Genomic DNA, 15,065 nt, shown 5'->3' with positions numbered 1-15,065 from the left:
TTAAAGCAAAAATAATGACGACCCTGCTCGTAAGAGCTTACAATCTACAATGAGGTGTGGGTAACACAAAGTACAGGGGCTTATTTACAATAATGGTCCATTTAGTGCTCCATACAGTATAATGGCCCCACATAGTGCCCCTCCCTACGGGGTGATGTCCCCACATAGTGCCCCTCCATCCTGGTGTAAATGGCCCCCATCTATACAATGCATATAGAAAAAAAACACTTGTGTTTACCTTCCCTGTGCGCCCATGCAGCACGGCTTCCTGTTCTGTGTGTTTTGATCAGAGCACAACAGCTTGATGATCTCCCTGCTGTGCTCTGAGCAGGTTGATGGGGAGCACAGCATGTGTATGTGTGTATGTACACACATACACACACACTCTCACACACACTCTCACTCTCACACACACGCACACACACACACACACACACACACACACACACACACACACACACACACACACACACACACACACACACACTTCTCAAAAAAATAAAGGGAACACTTAAAGAACAGAATATAACGCCAAGTAAATCAAACTTCTGTGAAATCAAACTGTCCACTTATGAAGCCACACTGATTGACAATCAATTTCACATGCTGTTGTGCAAATGGAATAGACAATAGATGGAAATTATTGCCAATTATCAAGACACACTCAATAAAGGAGTGGTTCTGCAGGTGGGGACCACAGACCACATCTCAGTACCAATGCTTTCTGGCTGATGTTTTGGTCACTTTTGAATGTTGGTTGTGCTTTCACACTCATTGTAGCATGAGACGTACTCTATAACCCACAGAAGTTGCTCAGGTAGTGCAGCTCATCCAGGATGGCACATCAATACAAGCTGTGGCAAGAAGGTTTGCTGTGTCTGTCAGCGTAGTGGCCAGAGGCTGGAGGCGCTACCAGGAGACAGGCCAGTACACCAGGAGATGTGGAGGGAGCCGTAGGAGGGCAACAACCCAGCAGCAAGACCGCTACCTCCGCCTTTGTGCAAGAAGGAACAGGAGGAGCACTGCCAGAGCCCTGCAAAATGACCTCCAGCAGGCCACAAATGTGCATGTGTCTGCACAAACGGTCAGAAACCAACTCCATGAGGGTGGTATGAGGGCCCGACATGCACAGATGGGGGTTGTGCTCACAGCCCAACACCGTGCAGGACGCTTGGCATTTGCCACAGAACACCAGGATTAGCAAAGTGGCCACTGGCGCCCTGTGCTCTTCACAGATGAAAGCAGGTTCACACTGAGCACATATGACAAAGCTGTGATATTTCTATTGTATCAAACTAAGCCCGTGTGTGATCGTAGTGCAGAACTGGAATAAGCCTTCTATGGTAAACATTCATAAGGCCGATCATCAGCTAACGTGTTCTCTCTCCCGCAGGTGCACAGCTTTTTGATGGTTCATGCCATTTCATTGATTCTCAGACACTCCAGTCTCTACACCACTGTCAGCTCCGCCTCAGTAACCTTACAATTGTCTTGAACTGTTTTAGGAAAGAGGCCAAAGAGCTTACAAAACAAGGTACACAGAGGTCTACCTAACGCATCTGTGTTTTGTTTTTCTTTGTTTTTTCATAACAACTCTAATTATAATAATATAAACAAGCTAGAATTTTAAGTTTGCCTATCATCACGAAATCTAAAACTTATAAAAACTATCGACGGATGAAACAAATGGGAATTTGTTCGGTTTTGAGAGCAGTGACCACTCAGCAGTGAGTGTCTGTTGCTGGATTTGCAAGTGGAGTCAGAGGCCGGGCAGTCACAGCTGAAGTGCTACAAGTGCTGAGCTGCCACCATCCTTTCAGATCCAAACTTCTTCCATGTCAGCAGGTTTCTCAATCAGTATCAACATTTGAATTAGTTTGTGATTAGGACAAAATGCTAAGAACCCTACAAAAACGTAACTTTTTCTACATAGACCCTTTCCCTCACCATGGGGTGCATTTCATTGAGTTTTTCTAGTACCCAGAAGTTAAGGAAATCAAGTTGACAATTATTCTTCTTGGCTTCTACCCAGTCTAATGCAGTTTTCATTTGTCAGCGGATTTTTGCCCTAGGCAGTATCATCAAATAAGTAATGTGTATCAAATACAGCAAAATATTTTAACGTATTTCCTACATTATTTGACTTGAACATTTCCTATTTTCCTTCATTAGGATTAGTTAACTTAACCAATAAGCTTTCAGTGACCAAGCTCTTAAGTCACTATGCCTCTGTAGTCCTTTGGTTTTGTCGTTGTGGTCTTCTGCCAGATAACCCAGGTAAGGGCTTGCTCCCACTTGCTGTTCAATCCAATAAAAAAATCAGATTGCACTCACCCCAATGTTACCCTATGGTGTAGCTCACATCTGCGATTATTTTCTCATGCGAAAACGATTGTACCCGAGAATTGGATTGTACGCGCCCATATAAGTCTATGGGTGCGTGTGAAACATCACACTGCACTTGGATATCACCCGAGTGCAGTGCGATTCCCGCCGGCAACAGGAGATGGAGAAATGACTTTCTCCGTCCCCTCTCCAGCTGTGCTGCGATCCCCTCATGCGAGAGAATCCGGGCACTGACACTCAGCTAACGCTCCCAGCAGAGCAGGAGCCCACACTCATTAGCATTTCTGATGCCATAAGCTAGTGGGACCCCGGCATAAACCTTCAGGGCAGAAAACATCTCCAATGCACAGCCTTTTTGGGTCCGAGAACAACATGGTCTGATCGAACCAACTCCATGGCCTGCAATAGTACTAAAGACTTACCTTCTGAGACATTTACTTTATATTGAAAGTATGTGCCATAAATAACAACTAGTTGCTGGATCAATTTATAGAGCTCCCACTCGTGAGGAAAATAGAGGTACCATTCTAATTGGTTTGCTGACCAGAAAGTAAGAGACCATGCATTCAGCTCTATACATTGTAGTATACAGTACAGACCAAAAGTTTGGACACACCTTCTCATTTAAAGATTTTTCTGTATTTTCATGACTATGAAAATTGTACATTCACACTGAAGGCATCAAAACTATGAATTAACACATGTGGAATTATATACTTAACAAAAAAGTGTGAAACAACTGAAAATATGTCTTATATTCTAGGTTCTTCAAAGTAGCCACCTTTTGCTTTGATGACTGCTTTGCACACTCTTGACATTCTCTTGATGAGCTTCAAGAGGTAGTCACCGGAAATGGTCTTCCAACAATCTTGAAGGAGTTCCCAGAGATGCTTAGCACTTGTTGGTCCTTTTGCCTTCACTCTGCGGTCCAGCTCACCCCAAACCATCTCGATTGGGTTCAGGTCTGGTGAATGTGGAGGCCAGGTCATCTGGCGTAGCACCCCATCACTCTCCTTCTTGGTCAAATAACCCTTACACAGCCTGGAGATGTGTTTGGGGTCATTGTCCTGTTGATGCCTTCAGTGTGAATGGACAATTTTCATAGTCATGAAAATACAGAAAAATCTTTCAATGAGAAGGTGTGTCCAAACTTTTTGTCTGTACTGTGTGTAGGACACTGAAACAGTCGAGTGTTTCCCTTCTCCCATCATCTACAATGCATATAAGGGCCATTCACGCATGTGACATTTCTTCATCTGATCTACTCCTTTCTGTGCTACAGGAATCAGGATTCGCACATTCTGCCACAATACGGCTCCCCCAGAAATGACCCCACAGCACACCATAATTACCTTCCCTTTCAGTGCTATGCCTCGCTGGTCTTCTCCATGACATATAAAATACATATGACCAAGCACATGGTTGAGGGCACACTGAAGGGTATCCTGGGCCACAGATTATGCACTTTTGATCTAGAGCAAGAATTTTTTTTTTAAATTAGCCAATGGCCTTGTTGGATAGGTCATCAAATTTGTTGTGACCGAACAACCCCCTTAACTAATAAATGTTTTGCTGCAATTGTCACGATTTTCTTGACCAAAACAAAATGAATGTACTTTTTGTTTTTCATTTTGCTATATACTTGTGTTTATTCTCCCTTTTTTTTCCTTGTTCATTTGGTCAGATGGAGCCGTGCAGTTGACCAGGCCATACTACAATTATCAACTGGTTCAGCACTACTATGCTGAGCGTCGGAAAAAGCTGGAGCATTTGTCTAGGTAGTGAAAATGTTGCTCTGTTTTCTGTAATACGGACTTCAGTTCCCTACCACTTTTTCTAGTCAGTTTGTCAGAAATCCCTATTGGAGCTCATTCAGACGTCCATAAAAACTGTCTGAGATGGAGCTGCAATGCACATTCTGGCCACTGCTCTCCAGACTCGAGAGTGACCGGCTCATAGAAATACATGAAGCTGTCACGCTTGGGTCTGGAGACCCGCAGCCAGTCTGTGCATTAGCGTCTGTGCTTAGACGTCTGAATAAGCCCTTTGCTGATGGTGGTTTTTTTTTTTTTTCCCTTGACACAAAATTGAAAAATCTAAAGGAAAGAGTCTTGCTCCTTTTATTGGATTTATTCCCCAAAAATTGCATGCTAGGTAACACATTCATCCTTCTCCATCACCCCATTTCTGCCGCATGAAAGTGCACACGTTTTAGTTGGAGCAGAGAGCTTTTGGTGTAAATGCCATCATTGGGACCGGATTGGATTAGGTTCTTCTGTATAGATCAGAGGCTGTTAATTGCTGTCCGACCTACATGTTACTTTGTGCTGCTGGAAAGCCACAATTACAAGGTTCTAGAAGCGCTGGAGTGTCCAGGTCTGACCGTATATAAATGACCCTGGGCTGAATACTTATTGACAACATCCAAATCTGAGACTGTTAAGGGGGAGAAAAAAAGTAACATTTAATTAAATATAAGAAAACATTTTAAATTTGTAAATGTATATGGCCATGATAACAGATGAATAAAACTTCTCAGACATTTTCGGAAGGCAGAGATTACAAAATTAAAAAATTGTTCTGAAGGCCAAACGTGACCCTTGCCTTTAAGGAGTTATACAAACTGATTAATAATATTGCGCAACATTTTTTTTATTGCTTTTAGGGGTATAAAGGTAACACTTTTTATGTTTCCTATGTTACAGAGGTAAATGGAATTCTACCTTGATGATCGATAACCTGATTTCTCGGCTTGGAGAAAGAGTTGAGCATTTATGGAAGAGAGACGGTGGCTCAGGCAAATATCCACCTGCTACCTTGCATGTAAGAAAAACCAATAAGGCAATCTTATGTTTATGCCATAACTGTTTAGTACTGTTCCAATCACTTCAAACCCATTTAACTATACATCACAGGCCAAGTTCTTTCTCTTCCAAAGTGTTAATGCTAATTGGGTGCTGAAGTGGAACTTACAACTGAACCTCATTGAAATGCATGTTCAGTGTAAAACAGCATGGAAAGTATCTGATCTGTTTCTGCTGTGGACTCTTCATTATGATCAGTAAAGGTTCTGGTGTGTGGTCCTCTTTAAGCGTTTGAAAACATTTTCATACCATCTTTTTATCGATTACTTCAATAAATTCTTGGATGTTAGAAGCTGGAACATTTTTCCCTCCTTTTTTCCATTGCAGTTTTAGACCTTTATACTTTATCCGGTAGCTTTAACAAAAGTTATTGGATATATCGCTACTATTTCAAATGTCTGCCTCTGAAGTTGATGTAAAGTTCCTAATGCTTAGCGGGCAACAGAAGGTTGTCCAGCAACTCAATGAAATAACTTTTATTCCTCATCCATCTCCGCCGGTCATCGATCCACCAAGGCTGATGCTGCAGTGGAGTGCTATTGAGCCCCTAATCCGTAGAGGTTCCTGAAGGGTTTAGCCTGTGGACTTCCAAAAAAAAATTGGAAGGATGAGTATTATAACCCACCCTCCCCCAAATCGCACTGTTGCCTACTGAATTGCTCCTCCAAACCTCTGCCTTAGGGGCTTCCTCCTGGGTTTGTTTGGGGATTGTCTCCTTTTTATTTCCTAATTTTCAAAATCTAATTTGTAGTGCTATATCATAAAACTATTTTATCTCGCTCTCCCTGCTCGGGATAATCTGAGGCTTGACTTTTTGTTGTCAATGGGCACTTTTCACGCTGTTTGTGGGACGGTCACTTTTTTTTTTTACTGGCTTTCAGTCCTGGGCTTCTCCTTTGCCTCCATCTGATCTTCCTGTTCGTCTACACCTCCTTTCTACAGCTCCAGCCACCTTTCTGCTGCCAACATAATTTTGGGACGCAGTTCTGTGATTTTACGGCTCTTGAACCTCTCCCTGGTACTTTTAGGCGTCGTCCTGGTCCTATTTAATTTTTTTCTATGTGCCATGTCCTTTTCCAAGGGAGAACTTATTTTAGGAAGCTTTCCCCCTGTTGCACTGGTCACCTATTTTGTTTGTTTGCTCTGTGACAAATGTTTATCATGTGGTCAGTGAGGCTGCCTTAACGCTTCGCCTACTCACAACCCCTTAGATTCCCCTAAAGAACTGAGCAGCATGTGCCAGATCTTTGACTTTGGCTCAAAGTAACCTGGCCACCCTCTCCCAGTCCACAGTTGATTTCTCTAGATCGCTTGCTAGCCCAACTTGCGTGTCAATGTTTTCTTTCCTAAGTCGAGTAATTCTGCCCTGTCTCACATAGAAATTGAGGCGCATACTTCCCTATGCACAGATGCTTTCACAAGACATAGGATTTCTTCCCACACATCCTCTGGCATTCCTCGGACAGTGCCACCGCGGATGAGATTGCGTCTGCCCCTGCCCAGTCTGATTCTCCAGGGGTTACCTCTGAGTGATTCTGAGTCTGAGCAGAATACTAAGCTAGCCTCTGCATTGCATGACCTTTGCTGGGCAATGAGGGCCACCCTCGAAGTCAAGTAAGTAGTGTCCTCCTCTCCTTCCCAAAAAGTAGTTTCCTTCCGTCAAGTCCGGCAACCATTCTCTTTTCCAACCATGAAGACTTGGTGATGCTCTTACCAAAGAATGGCAGTACGGACTGACTCGTGCCTTCCTCTAGGAGGTTTGAGGTAATTTTCTCCTTGCAGAGTAATTAGTTGTCAAATTTTCTATACCTCCCTCTGTTGAAGCCCAGGTAGCTAGTGTCTAGAGCCACTACCTTGCTCTTCTCTCATTCAGTATCCCTCAGATAAAAGTTCAGGACTCTAAAAAGTGGCAGCAAGTTGATGTCATGCTTCTGTGGCGTGTCTCGTATTTCTTTACAAAAGGTGTGATTTCTTGTGGCAATAACCTCCATTGATAGCGTGCCTGAGCACACTTCCCTTTCCTGCGGGGCTCTCTTATTTTGTTCCCTATCAGGACAAGCTGTTCTTGTTCTCTGTGCTACATTGTTTTCCAAAAGTTGATCAAGTCATTCCCCATTAATGATAACATTGTTCTCCCCTCCTTGTGCCTATCCTCCTGCTGGTCCCTGTGAGTGTTTTCCCTCTGTCTAGATATGGTCAGAGCCATTAGGGCCTATCTTTCTTATGGAAATCTTCCAGAGATCCAATTCTCTTTTTGTGATCCCTGATGGGTCACACTAGGCTGGTCAACCTCCAAGACAACCATTCCCATATTGATCAGTTTCGCTATTATGCAAGCTAACAAGACCAAGGGTAAATCTCCACTGTTCAAGATTACTGCTGATTCCACAAGGTTGGTCGGAGCCTCCTGGGCAGTCTGGTTGGCTGCTATCTGGCCTCTGTCCACACTTTTTGTAAAATTTTACAAGATTTACACTATGGCTTCTGCCAACTTGTGATATATGGTGCTGCAGTCTGGTATGCGGTTTGTTATTTGTTGTTTTTCCCCAACCATTGGGCGTTCTCTGGGATGCTCACGGTCCTGTAACTCGCAATTATAGAATTGTGAAAATTGCATTTTTCTTACTGTAAAATCCCTTTCTCATTGAATATACTGGGTCACATTGCTGTTGTCTTCCCATTTTTCAGTACTTTATATGGTATGTTGAACATCTTTTTTGATTTTTTTTCTTATTCTTTCAATATAGTAGTATGAAAAATTTAAAAAAAAAGTAAAGCTGAAACTTACAAATGTTCAATTTCTTCATAATAGTCCTATGCTACTTTTTATCTCCCTAAAGCATCTCTCTCAACTAGTTTTAACCGGACAGCCCCTTTATCACTTATTTGCAGTATGGGTGATGACTTGCTAATCGGTTGGTGTCTGGGTGTTGGGACCCACACCAACGTGGAACTTTCATTCCCAAAGAGGAACATTTATCCCCGATTAGAAATGGAGCATCATATCGGATGGCTGCCCCTATAATCATGCACAGAAAATATGATAGTCATACAACTTAACTCGGAAGAAGAATGATATACGATATGGTATTATTTACCCCTTCACAACATCTGCCATATATGTACGGCACTTAGGGTAGTGCATTCCCGCAAACTGCTGTTCATGTACGCCGCTGCGAGGTCCTGTCACTGCGCTGAATCACGATGGCTGCTGTCTCTTACAGCTGACCATCCCTGCACGTTGTCAGTTGTCATTCCAGTAACTTGGGTATCTATGGTTATGATAAATCATATAGTGAGTTAGTTGCTAGTGGTATTATCCATGGATGCACATGAGGTAAGCGACATAGTGAATCTGAAGAACTATACTTAATTTTTAATTGGAGGTATTTGCTAATATTATAACTACTGCTTGATCTTTGAGATGGGAATACCCCTTTTTAACTTTTTTCGTTCTTGCTAACTGATCTTTAACACTGTGTGTTGCAGGCACTTCTAGACGTGTATCTACTAGAAGATACAGATGAAATAAACAAACACACAATTGTATCCTTTTTCCGTTTACCAGATGACCTAAAACAAAAAGGTCTCATGATTTCCACCATATTTGTGATTTATGCCAGACAAAGGCGTATGGTTTAGTGGAAAAGGCCTGGCTTAAAGTGCAACACTGTGGGCCAAAAGTTCACCAATTTCTTTCACAAATTAAGCTAGAGTTCTCTTGTCTAAACCAAAACATATAGTTTTGTGCAAAACATTTATAATTATTTACAAGACTATGTATTGCAAATAACCTTAACCACTTGTATACCAGATGGTCTATTTTTTGTTGGATGTCATGTACTCGTTCTCAGATAAGCTGGATTCTTCCATAGAATCATTTCCCGCAGCTTTTTCCATCCCTTGTGGTCTAATAAAACTTACTCAAGGCTTTTGGCTTCTGGATCACAATGATTATCAGGTATTGTTTTTACTGTTTACTTGTATTTTTAATTATTATAGTACCCTTAAGGTTGTGTAGATATCTGGGCTGGTAATATCATCCTGGTAATTCTACTGAACTCAACCGGTTCAGTAAAAATACCTTTTCACTTTGCTTTATAAAGAAGAAACCCCTTCAGAAATGCTGACATGTAGCTGATCTGGCTCTAATAGAAAACGGGGAATTTAGAGTTTTGTCCTTCCACACAATCCATACCATTTTACTTCAGATACACACTTCATTTACAGGGGTTGTCCACTACCGACAAACCCTTAACTCCATTCCCCCTAGAAATGAAAAGTAATGTATATTAGTCTTCCGCAACGGTTGGCAGTCAAGCGAGATAGGCGCTGCTATTTCTGGCAGGTGACATTGTTGTTTCACATGACTGCCGCAGCAAATCCGCAGCGTATTGACTGCAGCCTTTACTATTTTGTCAGAGCAGACGTCTGCGATTCTTGTCTTGTGTCCACATCAACCTGTCACCCGCTGGGAACTACAGCATCGTCATTGCTCAAGGCGCTGCGGCAATTGAATATACAGTGTGTGTCTATGTATATATAGTCTATAATTGATGTTATGTATGTTAAAGGGTTTGGGACTTTAATATTGATTCACAATCTTTAGGATAGGTCACCAGTTTCCAATCATTGGGGGTGAGACTCTCCACACCCCCACTTATCAGCTCTTCCAGTTGCCAGTGGCAGCCAGACGTACTCAGTTGTGAAGCGGAATTACACAGTCCGACAACTGCACAGTAGTCTATTCCGTGTACTGTACAGGCGGCAAATGTGTAGTACCAGGTTGTGGCCACTTTACAGTTGATGGCGCTGTGCAGCTCCACAGCTGACACTTAAAGCATCTGATTGGTGGGGGGGAGTTAAATGTCACACCCCCAGCATTCAGATATTGATGACCTATCGTAACGATAATCCGTCACTAGCAAAGTCCCAGACAACTGCTTTTAAGGATTTTATTACTCATTTCTCTGAGCTGCCGGCTTCTGCACATCTTTAAGGTAACCTGTCACCTCCAAAAAAATATGCTATTTATCTGCATATATAGTGGTAATCTGCAGGTAAGTGGCTATGGAATCATGTCTGGAAAGCTTACTGGAGAAAGGGATGAAAAAAGTTAATTTTCCAGAATTAGGACATGAATTCACATCCTAGGAAGGGGTCCGCATGTGTGGAGGGGACTTAGGAGCTGAGCGTCTTCCACACTTGGCTAATGCTGGCTGTAAGACATAGCTGACATCAGTCTCTAACAGCCGCTGCCGGAGAGAAGTTTCCGTTGCGATGGTTACCAATTTAAACACTGCTGCCAATCTGGTGGGGACCGATTAGTTACTATGACAGCCGGTGGTATGCTGAAGATTCTGTCATTGTCCTCTTAATACCACGATCTCAACTACAGTGGGGAAAAAAAGTATTTAGTCAGCCACCAATTGTGCAAGTTCTCCCACTTAAAAAGATGCGAGAGGCCTGTAATTGTCATCATAGGTAGACCTCAACTATGAGAAAATAAATATTTGGTCAATAACAAAAGTTCATCTCAATACTTTGTTATATATCCTTTGTTGGCAATGACAGAGGTCAAACGTTTTCTGTAAGTCTTCACAAGGTTGGCACACACTGTTGCTGGTATGTTGGCCCTTTCCTCCATGCAGATCTCCTCTAGAGCAGTGATGTTTTGGGGCTGTCACTGGGCAACACGGACTTTCAACTCCCTCCAAAGATTTTCTATAGAGTTTAGATCTGGAGACTGGCTAGGCCACTCCAGGACCTTTAAAAATGCTTCTTACGAAGAAACTTCTTCTTTGCCCTGGCGGTGTGCTTAGTATCATGGTCATGCTGAAAGACCCAGCCACGTTTCATCTTCAATGCCCTTGCTGATGGAAGGAGGTTTTCACTCAAAATCTCATGATACTTGGCCCCATTCATTCTTTCTTGTACACAGATCAGTCGCCCTGGTCCCTTGGCAGAGAAACAGCCCCAAAGCATGACGTTGCAACCCCCATGCTTCACAGTAGGTATGGTGTTCTTTGGATGCAACTCCACATTCTTTCTCCTCCAAACACGCTGAGTTGTGCTTCTACCAAACAGTTCTACTTTGGTTTCATATGACCATATGACATTCTCCCAATACTCTTCTGGATCATCCAAATGCTCTCTAGCAAACTTCAGACGGGCCCGGACATGTAATGGCTTATGCAGGGGGACACGTCTGGCACTTCAGGATCTGAGTCCCTGGTGGCGTAGTGTGTTACTGATGGTAGCCTGTAAAGTTGGTCCCAGCTATCTGCAGGTCATTCACTAGGTCCCCCCGTGTGGTTCTGGGATTTTTGCTCACCATTCTGGAGATCATTTTAACCCCATGGGGTGAGATCTTGTGTGGAGCCCCAGATGGAGGGAGAATATCCGTGGTCTTTGTATGTGTTCCATTTTCTGATTATTGCTCCCACAGTTGATTTCTTCACACCAAGCTGCTTGCCTATTGCAGATTCAGTCTTCCCAGCCTAGTGCAGGGCTACAATTTTGTTTCTGGTGTCCTTCGCCAGCTCTTTCGTCTTCACCGTAGTGAAGTTTGGAGTGTGACTGTTTGAGGTTATGGACAGGTGTCTTTTATAATGATAACAAGTTCAAACAGGAGCCAGTACTACAGGTAATGAGTGGAGGACAGAGGAGCCTCATAAAGAAGAAGTTACAGGTCTGTGAGAGCCAGAAATCTTGCTTGTTTGTAATTGACAAATACTTATTTTCCACCAAAATGTGAAAAAAAAAATCTTTCCAAATCAGACAATGTGATTTTCAGGATTTGTTTTGTCATGTTGTCTCTCATAGTTGAGGTCGACCTATGATGTCAGTTACAGGCCTCTCATCTTATTAAGTGGGAGAACTTGCACAATTGGTGACTAAATACTTTTTCCCCACTGTATATACTGCATTACTGTATGTGCTATAAACGATCACCGGTTTCACAAAAATGTGAATAAAAAGTTTTTAAAAGTTGAATAAATTAAAATCGCCCCCTTTTCCTCAGTTTAAAAATAAAGGAACAAAAACATTTGTTGTTGCTGCATTCATAAAAGTACAGTCCATTAAAATACGTAACGAATTAACCCATTAACCCATAAAAAAAAAAAGCTAGAATTTCATTTTTTTGGGTCACCTCACCAACCTGGAAAAAAGTAATTAATAAGCAAACCGTGCATTATATGTACACAAAATTGGTTTCAATAAAAATGTCAGGATAGCACACAAGAGTCTAGGAAAATGGCAACACAAAATAATGTTTTGCTTTCTAAGACCACTTAGTGGACCGGTCACCAAATTTTCCATGTTCAACTGGATATAATAATGGTTGCACAGCAGTATAAAATGTTTGTTTTGTGTTTTTTTCCTCTTTTTTTTTTTTTTCTTAAATTTTACCCCTAATGAGTTATCACAGAGATGTCACTGGTGACGTATGGTTCTTACACCTGTATGATGCTGACCAATCCATAAGCCGGCAGCAACATAGCAAACACGCCCCACCATAGCGTAGAGCAGGTTTGTCAGTGAGTAGGATGTAATCCCGTTTATGTCTGCAGTGCGATCAGTGATTAGAAAAGAGCTGACAGAAGGGTTTATGGGACACATTTAAAGGGAACCGGTCACCCCCCCCGGTGATATCAGACCTCTACTATGGGCATGCAGGTGATAGAAAAGTAACTCTATACTACCTGTATGGCCCATAGTAGAGGTCTGATGGGAATCTGTCCCCCCCTGGGAGATATCTGACCTCTACTATGGCCATACAGGGTATAGAAAAGTAAATCTATACTACCTGTACGGCCCATAGTAGAGGTCTGATGGGAACCTGTCACTCCCCCCCCCCCCTGGTGAGATCAGACCTCTACTATGGGCATGCAGGTGATAGAAAAGTAACTCTATACTACCTGTATGGCCCATAGTAGAGGTCTGATGGGAATCTGTCCCCCCCGGTGATATCAGACCTCTACTATGGGCATACAGGTGATAGAAATGTAACTCTATACTACCTGTATGGCCCATAGTAGAGGTCTGATGGGAATCTGTCCCCCCTGGGAGATATCAGACCTCTACTATGGGCATGCAGGTTATAGAAAAGTAACTCTATACTACCTGTATGGCCCATAGTAGAGGTCTGATGGGAAATCCGGCAACCCCCCCCGGTGATATCAGACCTCTACTATGGGCATGCAGGTTATAGAAAAGTAACTCCATACTACCTGTATGGCCCATAGTAGAGGTCTGATGGGAATCTGTCACCCCCCCGGTGATATCAGACCTCTACTATGGGCATGCAGGTTATAGAAAAGTAACTCTATACTACCTGTATGGCCCATAGTAGAGGTCTGATTGCAGAGATATGTGTTTTTATAAAAGCACGTTTTCTATCCCCTGTATGGCCATATTAGAGGTCTGCTATCTCCCAGGGGGTGGCAGATTCCCTTTAAACTCCGCTGTACTGCCCCTCCCTGCACACTGCCACTCATGCAGGAGGTTAGGCTAGAAGAGGTACATCGCACACTGAGAAACCTGCTCTAAGCTATGGTGGGGGGTGTTCTTTATATGCTTTGTTGCTGCCTGCTTATGATTGGAGGAAAAGTGCACAACCCCCTGTGGAAACAAGAACACCCCCTTGCACTTAACAATTGTTAACTTGTTAGGTGCAAAATACATTGCTAATATCATCGCAACAGAGCCAAAATGAGAAAAAAACCATATTTATTCCTCACTGCAACCATTGTGTCCAGTTACACATGAAACATGTTCTCAAAGTCTCTAGTTAAATATAGAGAAATTGCTGCATGTTTGGTATCACTGTAATCGGACTGCCGTCAACCGCCAAATGAACACCCTCAAAAAAAATAAAATCCAATAATGGAGGATTGGGATGCATTTTTTTTCCTCCATTTGAACCCACTTGAAGCTTGTTTTACCATTATTCAGTATATTGTGTGGTAAAATGAATGGCACTATTCAAAATTAAAATTTGTCCTGTAAAAAATAAGCCCTCATACATTTTTTGATGGCGAAAGGTAAAAAAAATGACTGCAAAAATAAAAAAATCACCATGCCCTGAAAGGGTTAAGTTTTATTGTAGATTTTTTTCCTTTTTCTTTGCTCTCTTCCATAGGATGGTGCAGGGAGCTGCTAGTCCATACAGTGAGCGTGACTGGAATCACTGTCCCTGCAGTTGACGCTCTGCAGAGCAGCCAGTCAGTCTGCAGAGGGCCATTATTACCACTCATTTTACAGAGAAATAGGTTTTTTGGAGGTGATAGGTTCCCTTTAAGAAAGAATAACAGATCTTTTTTCCACTTCTAGAATTCAGTGGACTGTCTGCTCCATCCTGCCACAAGTAAGGTAATGCCATGGCAGCACAATCTGATTATAGAGACCTTAATGTGCCATGGAGACCACAGACTGGCCCTACGCTATATTCTAGCTATGAAGCCTCCAATATTCAACAGTGCAGAGGTCAAACGTCACATGACTGTATTTTTAGAAAACAGGTAAGTTTTGTTGCCTTTGTCACATGTTAATTTCTAGCTGTCTTTAGACAATTAAAGAATCATGATGAATTGGGGCACAGCGATAGGTTTATGGTATCCACTGGCTGTATATTTAATGACCTATCACAATTTGTAGGCACATTTTTGAGGCCTGGAATCTGCAAAAGCTCCACTCCAGCCGATTGAATGTTGAAGAGCTGCTGAAACATATGTATGAAACATGTCAAGAAATGGGGCTTGTGGAAGATTTGCTGAAGCTTGCCTTCACAGATTCTGAACAAGTAAGAGGCCATAAAGCCAGCATAACCATGACTGTAGAAAGTTTCTTTAC

At 42.5% G+C, this 15,065-nt stretch overlaps 1 protein-coding gene across 1 annotated transcript in view; it reads left to right on the top strand.

Moving 5' to 3' along the window:
• Nucleotides 1-15,065, top strand: part of LOC141273764 (protein ELYS-like) — a 113,995-nt gene that overhangs the window by 44,583 nt on the left and 54,347 nt on the right. Inside the window, exons 15-22 of the mRNA XM_073686102.1 lie at nt 1,394-1,534; nt 2,173-2,277; nt 4,031-4,124; nt 5,052-5,169; nt 8,700-8,756; nt 9,025-9,171; nt 14,547-14,734; nt 14,871-15,015. Coding sequence (XP_073542203.1) covers nt 1,394-1,534; nt 2,173-2,277; nt 4,031-4,124; nt 5,052-5,169; nt 8,700-8,756; nt 9,025-9,171; nt 14,547-14,734; nt 14,871-15,015 — 995 coding nt within the window. The remainder of the gene's footprint in view (nt 1-1,393; nt 1,535-2,172; nt 2,278-4,030; nt 4,125-5,051; nt 5,170-8,699; nt 8,757-9,024; nt 9,172-14,546; nt 14,735-14,870; nt 15,016-15,065) is intronic.

This window comes from Phyllobates terribilis, unplaced genomic scaffold (assembly GCF_046119375.1).
Source record: "Phyllobates terribilis strain yellow unplaced genomic scaffold, ASM4611937v1 Scaffold_5__5_contigs__length_657084704, whole genome shotgun sequence".
Classification (NCBI taxonomy): domain Eukaryota; kingdom Metazoa; phylum Chordata; class Amphibia; order Anura; family Dendrobatidae; genus Phyllobates; species Phyllobates terribilis.
This window is presented reverse-complemented; position numbering and strand designations above follow the sequence as displayed.